At 34.8% G+C, this 20,641-nt stretch overlaps 4 protein-coding genes and 1 long non-coding RNA gene across 6 annotated transcripts; 3 read left to right on the forward strand and 2 right to left on the reverse strand.

The window, feature by feature from the left end:
• The first annotated feature begins 311 nt into the window (after positions 1-311).
• Positions 312-3,168, forward strand: LOC107416379 (uncharacterized). The gene is made up of 2 exons (XM_016024868.4): positions 312-2,390; positions 2,753-3,168. Exons 1-2 carry the CDS (start codon positions 540-542, stop codon positions 2,849-2,851), a joined length of 1,950 nt encoding a protein of 649 aa, XP_015880354.3. The 5' UTR covers positions 312-539; the 3' UTR covers positions 2,852-3,168.
• A 147-nt stretch (positions 3,169-3,315) lies between these two features.
• Positions 3,316-6,982, reverse strand: LOC107416386 (uncharacterized). The gene is made up of 8 exons (XM_016024879.4): positions 6,838-6,982; positions 6,014-6,168; positions 5,361-5,467; positions 5,203-5,244; positions 5,030-5,117; positions 4,261-4,360; positions 3,841-3,941; positions 3,316-3,642 (listed from the first exon to the last, which is right to left on the reverse strand). Exons 2-8 carry the CDS (start codon positions 6,142-6,144, stop codon positions 3,519-3,521), a joined length of 693 nt encoding a protein of 230 aa, XP_015880365.1. The 5' UTR covers positions 6,145-6,168; positions 6,838-6,982; the 3' UTR covers positions 3,316-3,518.
• Positions 6,983-7,071: 89 nt separating this feature from the next.
• On the forward strand, positions 7,072-10,601 carry LOC107416255 (uncharacterized). Its single transcript, XR_001581282.4, has 2 exons — positions 7,072-7,380; positions 7,985-10,601. It is a non-coding gene; the product is annotated as an uncharacterized LOC107416255 (long non-coding RNA).
• A 2,475-nt stretch (positions 10,602-13,076) lies between these two features.
• LOC107416515 (E3 ubiquitin-protein ligase At4g11680) lies at positions 13,077-16,400 on the forward strand. 2 transcript variants are annotated; one of them, XM_048478188.2, is made up of 5 exons: positions 13,077-13,427; positions 13,505-13,940; positions 14,138-14,686; positions 15,236-15,617; positions 15,900-16,400. In XM_048478188.2, the coding sequence occupies exons 3-5, from the start codon at positions 14,190-14,192 to the stop codon at positions 16,044-16,046; spliced, it is 1,026 nt and encodes a 341-aa protein (XP_048334145.1). In that variant the 5' UTR covers positions 13,077-13,427; positions 13,505-13,940; positions 14,138-14,189; the 3' UTR covers positions 16,047-16,400. The 2 variants fall into 2 exon arrangements, with proteins under 2 accessions (XP_048334145.1, XP_015880501.1); XM_016025015.4 differs by having other exon boundaries at positions 13,077-13,940.
• Positions 16,401-17,357: 957 nt separating this feature from the next.
• Positions 17,358-19,496, reverse strand: LOC132804515 (disease resistance protein RPM1-like). Its single transcript, XM_060819082.1, has one exon. The coding sequence runs from the start codon at positions 19,494-19,496 to the stop codon at positions 17,358-17,360; it is 2,139 nt and encodes a 712-aa protein (XP_060675065.1).
• Positions 19,497-20,641: the final 1,145 nt, after the last annotated feature.

The following is a 20,641-nucleotide window of genomic DNA, read 5'->3' on the forward strand; positions in this document are numbered from 1 at the left end:
AAACATATATATATAAATCAAATTAACATGATATTTACACGATTACACTTTATAAAAGGGTCAATATAAGATTTTTATTTTTATTATTATTATTTTTTTTGCGGGGAGAATTTGAGGGGGCAAACATGCAAGCGACAAAGTAGTGATTTCTTCAAGTGGTGAAAAAGGTCATGGACAGTTTGGTCATTTTACACAAAACAATAATCATAAATAAATAAATGGTGAATAAATGAAGAAAAGAATAAAATAAGGAAGGGTGATTTTATATTTTTATGGTCAAAAGCAGTTCTTTCTGACAAAAAATAAAAACCTCGGCAGAGGCTCAAAGGCCCAAACTTTATAAAATTATCCAATCCACTCCCATTTCTTGACTTTCCCCTCTCTCTCTCTCTCTGACGTTGTTTGTCCGCAGTTTCTCTTTCATTCCCTCTGTGTCCAGTTCAGCATCCAGCAGATTCAAACTTCAGACTCTCTTGTGTCAGACTGGGATTGGCGTCAAATTTCTTCGACTTCTTCTTCTTCGTCTTCTCTTTCTGTGAATGGAGCTAGTACCGTACGGTGATCCTAGCTCCAAATCCTCTTCCTCAAGCCCAGCGTGGCAGGACATGTTTCGGTCAGCATCTATACGAAAACCATCCCCAACCCCTCCGTCGAGCTCGCCGCCGCCGGAAGTGGATGGCCGGCCACCGAAATCCGACCCAGATAAAAAAACAACTCTTTCCAGCGATCCCCAGGTACGGCTCGCACTCTACATAGCCATGGCTCATGCTGGCGTTGCCTTTACAATTTTTGTACTTTATGGTGTTTTCAAACTTTTAGAGGAGTATCTTAGACCCATTCAGTGGGCTGTCCTTTGTTCGATTCCTCTTAGAGGCATTCAACAAACCCTTGAGGCTTTTTGGTCTGAGCCCTTGAGACTGGGGCTCACTGAGACCGTGCTCGCAGTCCCTGTGGCTATATTTCGGGTTTTTGTTGGTACCCTTGTTGAGATTCGTGAAGTTTGTGTCCGGGTTCTTTGCCGGAAGCCCAAATCCGAATTTCCGAGGCGGCACCGGAGCGAATTCTCAAAGCTGCTACGGTGGTTGGTATCATTTTGGGTATTCATATTTGCCTATGAACATATTGGTGGTATTGGGTCTTTAGCACTTCTTGGTTTAGGCTTTGTGTTCAGTGCCAAGAGTGTTGACTCCACCATGTCAACAGTGTCTTCATTTCGGAGTAGTAGCTTTCCGAGAAGTCCGGTTAGTGCATTTTTCACTAGAGGAATATTGAAAAGACTGAAAACCATCGTGGCTATTGGACTGATTGTTGGTATGATTCTGGGGTTTTTGGTTGGTGTTATATTTTTCTCATACAAGATTGGAGTTGAAGGGAAAGACGCTGTCATTTCGTTGAAATTACATGTGGAAGAAAGCAATTATGCAGAGAAAATTGGTGTTAAGAAGTGGATGGATGAGAATGATTTGCCTGGAATTGTAGATAGCTACACTGCCAAATTTTATGAGACTGTATTGGACCAGGTAGATAGTTTGGCAATGCAGTATAATGTAACGGAAATTGTTACTGGGATTAAGCATTTTGTAATAAAACGACAGGTTAACTCTTCAGGACCTTCCACTGCCTTGATGACCCCATCACCATACACAGAGAAGTTTTTGAGTTTAAGGAATCGGATCAGTAATAGGGAATGGGGACAGATTTATACTGAGATTGATGCTATTGTCAGAGAATTAATAATCAGAAGGAAGGATTTAGTTGAAAAGGCAAAAGAGTTTGCTGTTCACGGGAAGGATATATCTCAACGTGTCTTGGCTAGTAGTACATCTATTCTAGGAGGCAGTGCGAAACTAATGTTCTCCATTGGAAATTCCATCATCGATGGGGCAGCTGAGGTTTTCAATTTTGTTTCTCAGTCGATGATATTCTTTTGGGTTTTGTATTATCTTATTACTTCGGAGTCTGGTGGAGTGACTGAACAAGTGATGTCTATGCTTCCAATCTCCAAGCCAACAAGGGTTAGATGCGTTGAAGTTCTAGATAAAGCTATTTCCGGTGTCCTCTTGGCTACAGCTGAGATTGCATTTTTTCAGGGATGTCTCACTTGGCTTTTATTCAGATTATTCAATATACATTTCTTGTACATGTCCACTGTTCTTGCTATACTCAGCTCGTTGTTACCAATATTTCCACCTTTGTTTGCAACAATTCCAGCTGCTCTGCAACTAGTGCTGGAAGGTAAATACATGCTGGCCATCATCTTGACCATTATTCATCCTGTGCTTTTGGGTTATGGTGCATCTGAAATCCAGGAGGATATTCCTGGTCATAGTGAGTATCTTACAGGTCTTAGCATCATTGGTGGAATGACTTTGTTCCCATCGGCGCTGGAGGTAGATTCCTAATCTTTCTATGATACCTATTTTTATTTCTTGCACTTCCTGTGGAACAATCCTCGAGTTGTTTTCTGAATGAATTTTTAGGTGTTGTACTTGTTCTGTGATAAATATGCACCAACTGAGCATAATGGAGCATTAATATGCATGTTGATTATGACCGAGTTCTAAGCGCATAAACAATCTCTCATGTATTGATGCTTTCTGATCTCCATCACTGACCTCTTCTATGACATGTGCTTTTCTTGATCATTGAACGGCCAATTCTAGTTAAATTTCGTTTGATAATTTATCATGTTTAGTTAATTGTCATGAAAAGTATACTGATAAATGGTTCTTTGTTTGTTATTATCCTCTAGGGTGCAATAATGGGGCCCCTCATAACTACAGTTGTGATTGCTCTCAAGGATCTATATGCGGAATTTGTTCTTGGGGAAACGAAAGAAAAGGAAGAGTAAAGCTAAGTTTGTGTCTCTTCCTCTGCAAGGTTTCCATTTATTTGCTTGTAGCTTCGATGTAAGTGCAAGCACATATTCTTTGGCAATCCGTTTCCACTGATTTTCTTTACACAGATAATGCGTTCATTCATTTCGGTCCATGTTAATTTATATCATTTAGGTACCGCAAGTAGGTGTCATTTTTCCCTATTTATTTTCTGGCCCTTCATCTGTAAAACTAAATGTATCATTATATCCCTCTGTGAGATTAAATTGAGTTGTTGTAACGTTGCGGTTTTTGCCGGTAAGTATGAAATGAACATTGTACATTTTCCATACTTGTATGAATTTGTCTTCATGTTGGAGCGTGTAAAGATAGTTATATAAAAAGTTATTTGTGTTTCAATTTTCTGGTTTTAACATTTTTTCAGAAAGACTACTTGAGCATACAAGCTGTTCAAGCAAGATAATTTTAAACGCAGTAATACCAGTCAAATCATGTCCACTCAGATCACCAGTTCGTACAAATCTTTTTTTTACAGGCGATAAATTTTAACATCAAGATTCAACTTCTTTGGTAAACCAAATTGTCTGACTTATAGGCAAAATTCAGGTCCAGTACACTCATTTCTAATTTCGTTAAGTACAACAATTCAGAGGCACAAGTTTCATTAACTTGATAATGTTCTTATTTCATATATTTCTGCAAGAATTTTCTGTGGAAGTCATTCCTGATGGTGTCATTAATGAAGCGCTTAGGAGTCTTGGTTTCACCACGAGCCTGATTTTTGAAGACCACGTCATCATCCCATCTAATCCAAAAAAAAAAAAAAAAAAAAAAAAAAGAGCATACAAAAGAATTATCTTAGGACAGGAACCCAATAGGAACCCTAAAGTTTGCCAAGACCAATCCAAAAAAAAAAGAACATATAAAAGAATTATATGAGGACAGGAACCCAATAGGAACCCTAAAGTTTGCTAAGAGATTGAATGATGAGTCACCAACAAACCTTCTTTTCACGTTAAAGGATGTTGCATTGTTAAGCAGTGGATTTCCTCGGATAAGCTCTGCTTCCTTGGCTTTCAGCTCTTCCTCACGCTGTTGCCGTTCCTATTGAAGCATAAAACACATATTTTGTAATTAGGGAACCATAATCATTTACAAACAGTGCATTTCGATGCAAACTCAAACTACAGTATCCATCATTTGGAGGCTGGAGCACATAAATATTGGTCCAATTGCACATTTCAGAAAAATGGTCGTCGTTTTCCCAATCAAAGAACTATGATCAGTGATGCCTTATTAAGACATTGAAATAATATACTTAATCAATGGGCTTCACAAGCATAAGCTTAAAGAAATCTTAATAGTTTAACCACACAGTGACATATCAGAAGATAAGAGAAAGATCCCTTGAGATGAAACTCACCTTCCGCAGCTTTTCCTCTGCCCTTTCCTTCTTTATCTGTTCAAGCTCAGCCAACAGAGCTTCTGTATCGTCCTCATCATCGTCGTCATCATCATCATCACTAACACAAATAGAAGTTGTTCAAGCACATAAATACAAATCCAAAATGTAATGTCACCACTACTACTAAAACAATGATGAGTCATAGAATCACATAAGCTCAAGAAACATAATATAACCACCAATTTAATAACATAAATCCAGGCTTCTAGTTCTAGACTACCATTCTGAAAGAATCGCTTATTCATATTACTGTTATCAATATAAACAAAGGCGTGACATAATTAAACAAATCCCAACCCCAAAAAAACAACCTCCCTCTCAGCTGAAAAAATGCACATGTACAAGCATACAACAACATCAAGTCATCAAAACTAAAATGCACTAAGATAACAACCAAATAAAGATTGTGAACTTAGAAACATTATGCACTTTGCCCGTTCAGCTCCTGGACATCTAGAGAAAAGACTTACAGACATCATGAGCTCAACTGGGGAACAGAAAAACTAAGATAGTCCAGCACAATTAGCAAACTTGCAAGTAGGATTATGGACTCAACTTAAATCCATAAAAACATGCCTTCCAATACACTGGAATTTCTCCAGACAGCAAAGCATAACATAAAACTAGATAATTCATTGTAAGTTCTCCAAACAGCAAAGCATAACATAAAACTAGATAATTGATCGTAAAGCTTATGTGATTCACATATATGGGTAAGGAATAGTACCTCTCATCATCACTTTTGACTTCCACATCAGAGTCATCAGCATCTACACTACGTGGCACAATTCGGTCTTCAGTGTCCCTCTTAGCCCCTATTAAAATAAGTGAAGTCACTGAACAAGCAAACTTATAGGCCACATAATTAAAATGTAAAACCTAGGATTTTACAAAACTAACCTTCCAACAGAAGATGGCTTCCCTTCCTACGATCTCTATCATCTGTAAGATATACAAGTCAAAAAATATAAATCAAACTTTTTGGCAAACAAACCAAAGAATAAAAGATAATAGAAGGAACAAAGGATTTGCAAGATGAGGTTGGTAAACATTTTAACCATTATAAGACTTATCCTTTGATGAGAAATGTCTTCGTTCACGCTCTTCCAACTCATCCCGGAGGTTCCTCTTTTGCAATTCATCTTGGGTGTCCTGCCCTTCTTTTCTATTATGTGCATAAAACAATACAGAAAAAAGTTAAAACATTGAACGTATGGACAGATAAGACATATGGGTAAGAAAAGAGGGAGAGAGGTCAGCATATGAACAAATATTGAAACGGTAGTTTTCATATCATTCCTTATGAACAAAACTATTGCTGAAATACTTCTGAGACATATACATAGCTAGCAATAGCATAACTTGTTTATATATATGGCTTTACCCCGACTTATTTATCTGCAGTTAGTATATACAAAAACAGATTATGAAGATCAACCCTTTCTCAAAAGATGACATGAAACGCTCAAAAGAATTGTTATAAGACTCCGCAATCTCTTAACTTATTTACCAGCAGTTAGTATATACAAAACAGATTATGAAAATCAACCCTTTTTTACAAAAGATGAAACGGAACACTCAAAAGAATTGTTATAAGACTCTGCAATCTCTCCTTTCAGAATAATGGAATACAACACTTCATGGGACAAAAACAAGTACAACAAACACAAAACTAGAGGGACAAACATTCTTGTTGGTAAAGTGAATATACCTGGGCTTTAGAGTAGTGTGAGCGGCAAGGTCCCTGGACGAGTATTTTTGTGAAGGACCAAAAATCCGAGTACCACCTTGTTCATTACCACCTTTTGCAGGTGCCCATGTGGGTCGAGCTGCAGTTGTCATTTCTGCTTGCTATTATTGCAATACCTGTTAGACCCAACAGAATACATTAAGACACAAACTTAACTATGAACCAGAGCTATCAAAACAAAAAGTTCAGAATCCTCAACTATCAACGAGCTACAGCCCGCTGCATACGTGGAATTATCCATGCATCAGATTGAGGACTCCATAAAGAAATACTAATTTGCGTACATTTTTCAAAACAATAATCAAGGTTTTTCACAAATAGCAGGCCAAAAAACCGTTACTCTACATTTGAATGCCAAGAAACAAAATAAAAATACCAAATTATACGCACCAGATGCATATACAACATACAAGCAATGAAGAATTCAAATCCAAATCCAAGTTTTAAAAACATCATAATAGTAATTAACCTAAATGATTGGGCAATTTTTTTTATACTGACGAACAAAAATTCAGGGATGAAGATTTAAAGCTTCCAATTTTTCCGGACCTTCAGAACAACATAATAATTCGTGAATGCGATCCTAATAAAGGGTGAAATAATAAATAATAATAATAAAAAAGAAACCCTAAAAACGATTCGAATTTAATTTGCCGAAAAAAGTTGTAACAAAACCTCCCATTATACATAAGACAATTGATAATAAAAATTAATAGGAAAAAAAAAACATAATGATGGTTCAAATACGAATTAGGTTTTTTTTTTTTTTTTTTTTTTTTCTTTACCTTCTGAAAGAAAGCGCTTTTCGAATCGTCCCGACCAGAGAGAAAGAAAGAGAGTAAAGAGACAAGAATGCGGTGGGAACTTGGCTTTGTAAATAGTATAATGGGTCGGTGAAAGGAACCGGGTCGAATCCGGTTTCTTAAATTACGGTTCGAATCCGCTTTGACTTTCTTTTTATTATGTTTTTTTATTTATATAAAAAAAACAAGTAACACACTTTTTTAACCTCTGACTATAAATTACTTGTCATGGCTTGTTGTCTCACACACTCTCACAGTAGCCCCCAGCGGCGAAGGCCACCATCCAACGGCATTTCCTCCGTGCAGCCGCCGGCCAACATCTTTTTCCGACCCTCCTACTCTCACCGGCGCCATTTCCTCCGTTATATTTATTTTTCCATCTCTCTCTATCTCATCTATTCATATAGTTAATATTTTGTTTTGGGATTTTTGGGGGATTTTTCCAAGTTCTTTAAAGTAGGTTTTGTAATTCTTCTGCAATGTTTCCCCTTTTGGCATTCAACCTTTATAATAGGCAGCTTACAGGTAGAGATTTTGGCAATCTCCCTTTTTTCTTTTTTGCTTTTTTTTTTCTTTTTTTTTTTTCTGTTTTTGTTTTTGTTTTTGTTTTTGTATTTGTTTTTGTTTTTGTTTTTTTTGTTTTTTTAGTTTTGTTTTGTTTTGTTTTACACCTTTAAACGAACTTATAAATCATTAGTTAGCCTCATTTATGTTTTCTTCTATAAAATTTTATTTTTATTAGAATTCCTAGTGGCCATGTCTTTGGTTCATGCTAGCTCGCTTGCTAAAGGGGAATGTGAATACTTTCTTCTATTTATTTGCTTATAAAATTCTAATTACTGTGTAGGGTTACCATCATGAGTATCATAATCATCGTTCTCTAATTAAGGACTAGAAAAACGAAAACTTTGGAAAGGATGTAAATTTTATATCATTCAATCTGTTCAAGTTTTAGAAAATATTGGGTTCATTTGATTGAGACAGTATATTTCCCTCCATGAGAGGAAAGGAAAGCACAATTGTTCTCCTCTTTATGATCTGAATTTTAACCCTTTTTTTATTCTTTTTATGATATATTATATTTTCTGATGAAGATTGATTCCTTATTTTGTTTTTGGGGTCCAAACAGTTTGTTGATAATGAAGTTGAACTCGAGGAATCCCGTAGACATTTTTCCTTATAGAGTTGTTGTCATGAAGGTAGTTGTGAAGGAGGATAAGAAGATTCAAAAAGTGGAAGAAATTGTAGTTGTGAAAGGAGGGACAAAATGGACCATGAAATGTTGGTGAGCATAATGGAGAGGTTGTCATATGGCGGCAACTGGCTTTTGTTGTGGGCTATATGTTTGCAAGTCATGGTCGCCAGCACTCCTGGATTTCTTGTTCCCTCTGACCTCCATGCTCAACCTCCACCCCATTGATTCTACAGAAGGCATACATGTCCAAAATAGGTTTCTCTGTCACATGGAGCTGGTGGCACCCAACTTTACCAGTCCATATAATGGTCCGAGTTCCACTGCTGCTTGCTTAGACAGGACATACAAGTGCAACAATATCAGTCAAAGGAATGATAGTACACCATACAATGGTTTGACAGCGCATACAGTTATATCGCTCAAAGGTATTGCAGTTCTTCAACTGGAAAAATTGGAATTTCTTTATAGTTGTTTTTTTTTTTTTTTTATGCTGGTTAACTTGCTTGTTGCATACTTGTGTAGAGGGTTAGAGATTAGTTGTTTGGTTGTCACTGGTTGGTTTGAAGTATACTAAGTAGGATTAGAGATAAATGGATTTAAAAAGAAGCTAGAGCTTCTGGTCTCTGTCCTGAATATGACACTACTACTTTGTTCATCATTTTGCTAGAGTAAGTCTTTTGTATATGGGAGTTAGATAATGGGGAAAACTTTACATGGTATTCAGAAAATGACAACAAATGTAAAGAAGTGGAAAGAATGAAATTAATAGCATATAGGTCTTAGATAATGTGATCAACAGTTTTCCTTATTCCGTAATTTGCTTGTTTATATGCGTTGGACTGATTGGAGTATAGGTTTCTGATTTATATGCTTGATGCAATTTCCGTCTAATTCATTTATATGGATCTTTCTAGTAGTTGTCTTGAATGATATAAAAGCTCCCAAGTTCACTGTGTTTAAAGCCTAAGTATTGGGGGGAGATTAGCTGTTCAAGTACTGATTGTCATCTCTCTGATTTTTGTGATCTTGGAGTGTGCCTGAATTTGATAAATGAATTATTGATTTGGTGGCTAAAGCTAAAGAAAACGGATTAAAAATAAATAAATAAAGGTAAGTCTAGCAAAAGAATATCTAAAGAAAAAGGATTAAAAATATATAAATAACGGCAAGCCTAGCAGAAGAATATTCTTTCAGGAATATAAAATTCTAAAAGGGAATGGCTTGTATGAAGAAAATTAATTACTTTACACTTGTTAGGAATTAATGTTATAATCATGCAGAAATAGATGAAAACCAATTTGTTCAGTATCTGTTAAAATATATGCCTTATACATGATATATTATAGTACCTACCTTAAGGGTTGAAATTTCTTGTGAAGGACAAAAAGATAAGGAAATTTGTTTCTTTTCTCATCTTATATTATTCTTTTTTATTTTTTTTCTTTTCTTTTCTGGGTTTAAATAGTAATGATTTTGTAAAAAGCCAATTAACAATTTAAAGTTGAAAAATGCGAAAACGCAAAGGCCCTGGCTTACTAAAAAGTTAATAAAAATAGCTGATATTCTTCACCATGTTTCTCTGTTAGAAACTAATTGTTGTTTTTTTTTTTTTTTTTTTTTTGGTCTTTTTGAGTTGATGATTACATATAAACTAATGATAAACTATATACGTAATTAGGAGAATCCTAATCATACAATCTAACAAATAGAAATCTTTTCTGACGATAATGATACATTTAGTTTCAAAACAAATTAAGTTAGCATTTTCTTTTATAAGAAGCTGTCAAAAACATGACAAACCATAAATATGGTTGTTAAAACAACTGAGTACTTTTCTTTATGTTTAGATTCTGAAGTCCACAAAAGAAAGAAATAATAAGAGAGCCTAAAATTCTTACAAATTTTAGTGGGAAAAAAACAAAATATATACGTTGCTTCTCATTTTAATTATCTTTCTTTCGAGAAACTAATCCATTGAATGATCAAAAAATAAACTTCTATAGAAATTGAAATTGTATGTTTCTTTCTTATGATCAACTTCATGTTAAAGGTATTCATACTTTATCAGCACTCAAGCATGATTATCATGTGTTGTAAGATTGGCCTGATGCTTGACATGGGCTAACTAATTTGCTTCCGCTCTGCCATGAATGAAATATTTATTGGAGTAGAGATGGAAAAATTCCTCCCAAAAGCATGCCTTTTTGAGGTTGCAAAAGCAGCCTAATTAAGCTACCCAGCCCCTTTGTCTAATTGTATATTCCTATCTACTTGTAAAAGAAACAACCTCTCCACCCCTTGTTTGTTGCGCATAAAGACACCCGAAGTTGAACCTTAAACAATTGAATGCGTGTCTTTGTCTTTTCCTTTCTCATTAGTTTCAAATTTTTTTTTTTTGGGCTTAATTAATATCTATATATCCAATAATAATCTTGTCAAAAAATCATAACGTTATAAGATATTTTAACTTTGTAAAATTAGGTTAAGTAAAATTGATTCGATTTGTAATCTATTTACACATATGATTGAAAGACCGTGCATAAATGATCCACCCCCAAAAAAAAAAAAAAAAAAAAAAAAACTTTATGAAAGACTTCTACTAAAACTTTCTCATGAGTCACTCTAATAAAAAATTTCAAGTCGGTAAGAATATCTTTTCATCTTAAAACAAAAATCATACCGGATACAAGATGTCACTTCATTCTTTCAGCCAAAAAAAAAAAAAAAGATGTCACTTCATCCTTCAGCAAAAAAATAAATAAATAAAAATTTGTGACTTCACCATATTATATATATATATATATATATATATATATATATATGATATAACTTTCTCCATCATTTATATTTCAACTTTTAATTGTAGATTAAGGCACGTAAATTTAATGTGTACACGTACGTCCCTATGTACTGATTTGGGGAAATCATATCAACATGCCATTTATTTTGCAAGTTTTATAGATGTGTCCTTGTAATTTTAAGAACTATAGAAAGTTCCCTCTTGGATTTGATTTTTTGGGCAAATTCACCCTTTTTGCATACAATTTTTTCAAAATTTCGCATGTAAATTCTAAGACATGAAAGTTTACCAATGCCAATTATAGTTTAATTTTGATTGATCATATTTACATCAAAATATCCCAAGTTAAATATGAAAACTTCACCCAAAAAAAAAAAAAAAAAAAAAAAAAGAATGTACACAAAAGGAGTAAAATTGCAAGAAAAATAAAACTTAAAGCGGTGCTTTCGTAATTTCTAAAAATGCAGAGGTTATCTGCAAAATTTGTAAAATAAGTTGGATGTTGATATAACTCATATATATATATATATATATATATATGTATTTGCTTCATCTCTCTCTTTCTATATTTATATTATGGTGCAAACTAGATATGCACTCTAATTTACATAATATATTGTCTAACATTTTTATTAAACAAAAAGTTACGTTAGATATGCAAATTATGATAAATACATGATGTGCATCGTAAAGTAAGAAAATAAAAAAAAAATAATAAAAAAAAATAAAAAAATTAAATATATATATATATATTTATATATTAGTAAATATATATATATATATATATATATATTATGCATGTCTATATTAAAAACAAGATCGACAATGTTTATCAAAGTTTCACATCATCCTTTTGAGGAAGGGGATGCCAAAGTTCCCCATCTGGATCGTATACATTTCTGATAAAGACTGCTTTCCTCAGCAGGAAAATGGTGAATCTTCAACTTCTACACGTTGCTAAGAATCATGGGTTCAGGGCAGTCAAATTCCGGTCAACTACGAAATGTTAACCAAAAGCTGATTTGAATTGTCTGATTTTATAATGTTTCTCTCTCTCTCTCTCTCTGTGATAATTTTTATCAAATTAAAATGATCAAAGCATTTGCCATCTAAATAATAATAATAATAGTGATGATGATATCACATTCAATATTTTATTTGTTTAGTCATTTAAAATATGCAGCTTCTATTATTCTCTGGATGTGGCCACATCATGCAGTCATCGATTTACAATAAATTATATGCCTTAAATATAAACACTGTTTCTAAAATCTCCATTTATGCGGCCAGAAAGCAAGCATGTTCAATGGGATTCAAATTTCACTTTCATGGTTAGCATCCAATCAATAACTGACACTTAATAGGCGACCAAAACGTCTACCATCACAAGCTAGCTTTGGGGCTCACATGTGAGACGTGCCTATAAACTCTGCCTTTAATCTGCATATGATATGATTTTTCCCTTTTTTTTTTAATTTTTTAATTTTTTTTTTTTGGGGGTGAAAATCTGAATATGATATGATTACAAAGAAAGTTTTATCATCTTTAATTATTTCCTTATTAGGTTTAGAAAAAAAAAAAGTAATAATATTACTATTTCCTTCTTTAATCTAGATAGAAAATTGCAAATCTCATTTATACTTTTTGGCAGGGTTTCTGAAAAGTTGAAAACAAAAGTTAAAAATTACATTTGAAATTATGTGGATAATTTTTATAAAATACTTCTAATCTTCAGATACATTTTTATTAGTCAAAGCGAATGGAGATTAATTTCTTTAAAAATAACTTCTGTAGAAGCAAAAGAAGAAACAGAAGCAAAATTAAAATTTATACTAATCATGATCTTGTTTAATCAAATCTGGATTTAAACATCAACACTAATAATTAATTACCAAAAAGTTGACATAATTACTTAAAAACTTAGAAGATCCCACAAGTTATCTCTCTCATTCTGCAATATATTGGGAACTTTCTAAATTTTGGAAAAATAAAAAAATGAAATAAAGTAAAACGGTCATAGAAGGAAAATACTATGTGGGTTTCTTCTAAAAATTCCTGCATAATCTCAAATATGTGTTTATATAATATAATATAAGAGTCAGAAAATTAATTTGTTCTTATTTGGGCGGTCTAGATAAGCTTGTTATTTTTGGGTGACAATGCAAAGTACCCCACAAAGACACGAAAAACTTCCAAACCGCTTTTATGGTCAAAAATTGCAAAAATAAAGAACAAAGATGGCCCATCTGCTCTTATCTTTTGAATAAAAACAAAAAATCTTAGAGCTGGTTGAATTAGGTGGCCAACCAGCTTAAGATAAAGATCCCACAGCCACTGTACCCGCCAGAATTCAAATCAGTTAATTCCCATTTGTCGCATAAGTTAAAACACATAAATCTCATATTAATTATAGTCCAAGTTGAATATAAAAATTCATTTCCTAATTTTTCTCTAGAAAGAAAAAAAAAGAGAAAGTGAGAAAAGAGAGAGAAAAACCTTTGCTTTGCAGTTGAAGAAGCAGTTGCTCTCAGCTTTGCTTACTTAATAAACAAAAGCCTGAGGGAAGTTAGGCCAACGGTTAGCTTTCCCTCCAAACTCTGTGATTCCCTTGGAAACAAAGCAAAAGACCTTTTTTTTTTATTTTTTGATTGCAGGAGTTTGATTCTTGGTCACCATCTGAAACCCAACTTCACCTTCCTGACTTGTTCTTCACACCCTTCTTCTTCTTCAGCAAAAACCCCTTGTCGCAAATACCGTCCTATATACACTTCGGTTTGTTTCCCTTCTGTTCATGTTCAAGTCTTTGCTTTAGCTTTGAGTTTGACTCGCAGTGCTTGTTGCTTTTCTTCTTCGCATGGTTTTTGGTGGAATTTTGATGGGGGTGGTGACCATCTGATGCAGACCCCATTAAAGTTTTTCCATTAAGGGATCAAATTCACCAAAACCCATCTTGAATTTCTGCTTGAAGATTTTTGAGGTTTCTTTGATTTTGTTCTGCAAAAGAAATTTCCCAAGTTTCTGAATTTGGGGTTTTTGGAGTTTTCAAGTCTGAGCTTTCAATCCCTTGGAGGGTTTTCCCCAACCTAGATGGTATTTTCATCTTTCCCTCCAACTCTAATTTACTTGGAAGTGCATGAGAATTTTATGATGTAATGAATTACTGCTAGGCCCTTTAACCGAAAACAGCTGGAAAACCCCGTACTTGTGATTTTTCACCAACACAATTTCTGTGACTAAAAGTTTCATACTATCCATGCTTAGAATCCTAATTTCATTTCCTTCTACAGCGGCCAAACCGGAACTAGTGGAGCTTGATTTTGACCCCATGAAATCTTCACCATGAATACCCGTTACTTTTTTCAATCGGATTCCTTGTGCAATTCCAATAGTGCTGTTTCATTTTCATCAAGTTCTCCACCAGGAGGAGCTATGCTCAATACCCGAAACAGGTCTGCTCGAGCTCCCCCGAATTCGTTCTTGATAAGAATGGCCATGAGAATATCTAGAGCAAGGTGGTTCACTTTCCTGAGAAGAGTGTTTCATTACCAAAATGGTTCAAGGTCAGATCTTGGGTCCAATCCTTTCAATACCAGCACTTGGATGTTGATGGAGTTCACAGCTTTGGTTGTTCAAATAAGCATCACAACACTTACTTTGTCCATATCCAAAGGGGAAAAACCAGTTTGGCCTATGAGATTGTGGATTGTTGGCTATGATATTGGCTGTGTTCTTAATCTGTTGCTACTCTATGGGCGTTACCGGAATCTCTATGTGACTCAAGGAGATGGTTTTGGACTTCCTGATGTGGAACAGCAGAGGGCCATGGAAGAATCCAGGTATCTTAAAAACTATTTGCCTCAATAACTTCCATAGAAATCATTCAGTCTGGATTAATTTTGAATATTTTATTGGAATACTGTCATCAATATCCTACTGTTGCATAGAAAACCAACACATTTTTCCTATATTTGGGAAATGATTTACCCTGTTTTTGGGATAAATCATGCCAAATAAATAGTGGGAGTTTTTATTACTTCTGTCTTTGATATTCATTTATGGAATTGTTGTTAGCAAAATGTTTATGATTTCTTGAGTAATTACAAGGTTCAAACTCTTTAACAAAAAGTTTTGAATTATAACCAGGATTAGTTGTTATGATGATTAGATTGTTGACCATGCTCATCATAACATGATTAACATCGGCAATAAAGAAAGTAACATTATGTTAAAACACAAGATACCAAAACCACTAAGGAAACTCAAATTATAAGCAAATAAATATACTTTTCTTGCCTTGCTATCACACACTGACAAGTTTTAATTAGTCCATGGAAATGGTACACAAACATTCTACACTTTCTAAGTTTGATATATAATTCATACAGGACCAATCATTTGATGAACAAGTGTAGGACTTCACTTGAACTGTTCTTTGCGATATGGTTTGTGATGGGTAATGTCTGGGTCTTCGATTCTCGCTTTAGTCCTTTCCATCGAGCTCCAAAACTACATGTTCTCTGCATCTCCCTGCTTGCTTGGAATGCTGTCTGCTACTCCTTCCCCTTCCTTCTGTTTCTTCTGCTATGTTGTTGTGTGCCATTAATTAGTAGCTTTCTGGGATACAACATGAACATGGGGTCCATTGACAGAGGAGCATCTGATGATCAAATTTCTCAGCTACCCAGTTGGAAATATAAAGCAGTTGACACCAAGTTAGACCATGGAAATGATGCTGACTGCAATTCAGGCCCTGTCAATGAAGATCCAGTAAGCCACTCTTTATTCTTTACAATAGCTAAGCTAGCCATTAGATATTAGTTTGGCAATTCATATGGTACTAACTTACTGAATTTATCATCACTGTTTTAAAAAATAAGACTCTCAAGTACATATTTAAATGATGTGTAATGAAATGAGACAGATGATCTAAATTTCTCACATATCAACCAAATAATAATTTTTAAAATCAAATTTGATCAGCGACGCACAATATTTAGTAGATGTTCTTGATTTGCTCATTATTTTCTCTTGTTGTGTCATAATTGGCAGGAATGTTGTATTTGCCTAGCCAAGTACAGAGAAAAGGAAGAAGTGAGACAGTTGCCATGTTGCCATATGTTTCACCTCAAGTGTGTGGATCAATGGCTGAAAATCATATCATGTTGTCCTCTTTGTAAACAAGAACTAGAGAGATAGAATTGGAGAATATGGGTTCTGTTTTTTTATTTTTTTGTTTTTTGTTTTCTTTTAATATTCTCTTTTGTGTGATTTACATACTTTTTTACATGGTTACTTGAGTGAGTTTATTGTTTGTACAGTTGAGCTCACCAGTAACCAAAACCATACAGGGAGTCTATAGTCAATCTTTGAGCACACCCCACAAAATAGCAGGAGATAATGTTGGAGCTTTCACTCCCTCAGCACTCCAAGACTTTCCAATACATAAAATATGATTTTTTAGTATATCATCTTTTATATGTAATTTTACCAAAAATAATACGGCAATGTTATGAGTTTATATTTATACATTAATATGTGCTTTACCCTTTATTTCTCGCGATTCTCATTTCTTTCAATTCAGTGGCCTAGTTACTTATCCTAGCCAACCGATACTGACATGTATGTCAGCTATATTCAATGGGTGCAAAAGAACTTCCGTTATCCTAACAATAATGTTACGAAACTAATAAAACCAATAAACTAAATAAACTCCAACAATTACCATGAGTTCATAGAACTCACCTCGATATTTTGGCTTAATCTTCCTTGGAAATCAAGTCAAAACAATCGTAAGGTTTCGAAATTTTCCCCACCACCAAATTTGGAACGTATGAAGACATTAGGTACATGTTGAACAATATGGTGGAGTTGTCCTCCTGGTTTCAGACTTTGATGGAATTCAAAGGGCATATTGTGAAAGTAAAGCAGATCAAGCAGTTTTAGGTGCCGGATTCCGAAGGGCACCTCCAGTTTTGGGCTGGGCCCGATTATAAGTTTTTCAAGGATAGGCAATGCTCCTTCCTCTATCACAATCGAATTCAATTTACTCAAATGCATGGCGCTGAGCAGCTTCAGCCTTGGAAAAACACCTTCCTCAAACTGCAATTTCTCACCATTATAAGCATCATATAGCATCCTCAGCATCAACAGGTTGTGCAGATTTCTAAAGGTTTTCACTGGATCATCCTCCAGTTTTGTTAACACCAGTGTTAAGTTGACTAGATTCTGAAGCTGTGATATCCATTCTGGCAACTTACTTAAAGGACCAGTTAAAGAGAGGCTCCGAAGAGATTGTGGTAAGGATGAGAGGAATTCAATATGAATAATATCATCTCCACTGATTGTAGTCACATTCAAAGATTCCAAGTGGTTCATCTTCTCGATGCATTCGAATAGTATCTTTCCATCTTCACTTTTGAGCTTAAAGATTTCCAAGATTTTCAACTGTGTCAACTTTCCCAACTCTTTTATTATGTCAACCCCCATTTTACTTGCATCCAGAAGTGATCACTTTTGCAATGCTCCTAAGCAACCTATCCCTTCGTGTACCTTCATTCCTCTTACAGTAGATAGATTAAATTGAATGCTATCAATATTGAAATCGTATCTACTGTATGCCAAAAGGTATCGGAGCTTACTTACCCTTTTGATCTCAGCTGGTATCTCAACTACAAATGAGTCCCTTATATCCAAAGTCTCAAGGTTTACCAATTTCCCTATGGACTTTGGAAGCATCTTCACTTTTGTGTTACGGAGACTAAGATATCTTAAATGGAAGAGGTTGCCAATATCTTCATGAATGTAATCCAACGCACTATCTTCAAAATCTAATAATTTTAGAAGTTTGAAATTCTTTGTGAGTGTGCTCAAAATAGAATCGGCAAATATTCTATCACTGCTTTTGAAATTTAAAATGCTGCGAACTTGAAAACTCTGATCAATGTTGTGGAGAACATTAATACTTGAACTGTTGCTGATTGATAGCCGCCGAGTAACTAGTTGATCTCCTCTTAAAGTCGATTGATCATTTACAGATAAAACGCGACAAAAACTTAAGTCCTCCATTTTTTTTAGAATAACCTCATGTAGAAGATCATGGACGCGGCAAGCTTTACAAGTTCCCCTCAAGAAATGAACATCCGATATCTGAACTAGACTTCTATGGATTAGCTCAGACAAGTATTGATGTGCAACACCTTCCAATGTTTTATCTTTCTTCGATTTTATGAAACCCTCTGCAATCCATTGCCGAAGTAACCTTGAAAGCTTGATAGAATAGTCCTCTGGATACATGCCAAAGTACAAGAAACAACATTTGAGGTAGTATGGTAGATCATAATAACTGAGCAATAAGATTCTTGTTATGCTAGTGAGATGGGGATTACTCTCCAACTCTGAACTGAGGCTAGAATGCAATTTATCCCATTCATATACGGTCCTGTCTTTTGTGGATAAAAGACCAGCTATGGCTACAATTGCAAGTGGCAGTCCACCGCATTTTTTGACAATTTTCCTTGACAAATCATTTAAGTTGGGGGGACAACGTCCTCCAAATTCAACTCGAAAAGCCCTTTTGCAAAATAGTTCATAAGCCTTTTCGGGATCCAAGGGCTTAAGCTCAAGGTCATAAACAGAGGATGAAATTTTGCAGAAGTCTCCAACCTCCTTACTTCGTGTTGTGATCACTATCCTCCCACCAATTTTATTATCAAGTAAAGCATGTTCTATATCACCCCAAAAACCTACTTTCCAAACATCATCGAAAAAAACAGCGTACCTCTTTTTCTGCAAATATTGTCTCACTTTCTCTGTCAGTGCCTCTTCATCCATTGAGTCAATTCCTTGAGGAGCAGGTTCCTTGTTTCCTTTGCAAAACTGCTTTATGATCTTCTTTAATAGTCCCTCCTTCTGGTATGATTGAGACACTGCTATCCAAGCATGGCAATCAAAATCATTTTTAACTAAATCATAGACCTTTCTGGCAAGAGTTGTCTTGCCCAGTCCCCCCATCCCCCCCACTGAAATCACAGCTCGTTGAGTATGTTGATCATTATTTAACAACCAACCAACCAATTCATCTCTTGGAGACTCAATCCCCACAACATCATCATCCTCAAGGTACATGGATCCTTTCCGAGGATCGTACCCTGAAACATATTGAGAAGGATTGTCAGCATTTGTAGTTCCTTTTTCAATTGAATCAAAGCCGTACCTTGCACTTCTTTCCTTGATTTCAACAACAGCTTTTTTGATCTCTTGTATGCGAGATGCAATATTGTGGCGTGGTTTAAGTTTGATGACGGATCGACCAACTTTACAGAGGGAAGCAATGAAGCCACGAGCACTGCGGCCTCCTGGATGTTGCTCCAAGTGGAAAGTGTATTCATCAATGACATCTTCTATCTGAAATGCAATTTCTGTCAGTTGCTTCACCCAAGCTTTAACACCATCTCTAGTTGTTTGATGATCTCCTTGGGAGTATTCTAGATCTGCCTTCATATCTGCGTCCTTGAGGAAACACTGTATGGCCTCTAGTTCATGTGTGATGCTTGCAACTTCTGAATGAACATCTCTCAACAAGCTGGTTTCATTGGTCAGCAATGAAACCATGCGGTCGATAGCAAAGCCTACTGCAGTCTCCGCCATTAATGTAAACTTTTGTTTGATTATTCAGGTGTTGCCTATTGAGTTCTAATTGCAGATGGTTAATAATGGCTTAATACAATTCAATATTATCAATTGTTTCAACTTTAATTTATTAGGCTGAACGAATATCAAATTATATATACTCTATTTCGTACGCATACTTTCTCATAAAGAGAGCGCGCAGGAAAAGCCGTAACAATAATGTATACATCAAGAGTTGAAAATGAAATAATATATTAAATATATATATATATATATATATATATATATGTATTCAGGGTCGTATAAAGTAGCTGGACTATTTGTTGTTAGCAGCCGCGTGCGCCCTTTTCTTAATTAATCATATACATAATTCATTAAAATCAAGTAAAACAACTGTATCCTATATGTGATTATTTGTCTCATATTAAATTAATTATAACATATCATGTTAATGTTTGAAGGAATTGTACGTGGATGGAAAAACATTGCAATCAATATACAATATAGAAAGACTTTTGACCTTTTCTATGTCTAGAAAATGGCATATGTACATGTGGGAACAAGTGGGTTATTTTAGTTTGATCCAATTAGATTTATGTCATTTAGATTTATTTTGGTTGGACGGGGTTGGTCCGATATTGAGTCTAACAATGCAATCACTAGGTCCATTACTACATTATTAATTGCAAAATGTCTTTTGATATTAAAAGATCAAATTAAACTACATAAAATAGTCTAATTTAGTCTGGTTAAACAAATTGGGTACTTATGTTCAATTTGTTACAATAGTTACTTCGATATTTGGGATTTCCTCACACTTTGTGGGAAGAGATTTATCAATTATATTCACAACTATATCTGGCAATTCGGGTTGGTGGGTCGTGTTCGTGTCAACCCGTTTAATAATCGTGTCAAAAATGCCTAACCCGAACACGACCCATTTATTAATCGTGTCAGGTACCTAAAACACTAACCCGACCTGTTTATAAACACGTCAACACGATACGACCCGTTTAACACGATTATTTTAACGGGTCGTGTTGACCTATTAACCCGTTAACCTGAAATTGACCTATTAACCCGAAAACTAACCTCTTAACCCGTTAACCCGAAAATTAACCTATTAACCCGAATTTTTTTTTATTTTTTTTATTTTTATGTTT

The sequence above is a fragment of the Ziziphus jujuba genome, chromosome 1 (assembly GCF_031755915.1).
Source record: "Ziziphus jujuba cultivar Dongzao chromosome 1, ASM3175591v1".
NCBI lineage: Eukaryota > Viridiplantae > Streptophyta > Magnoliopsida > Rosales > Rhamnaceae > Ziziphus > Ziziphus jujuba.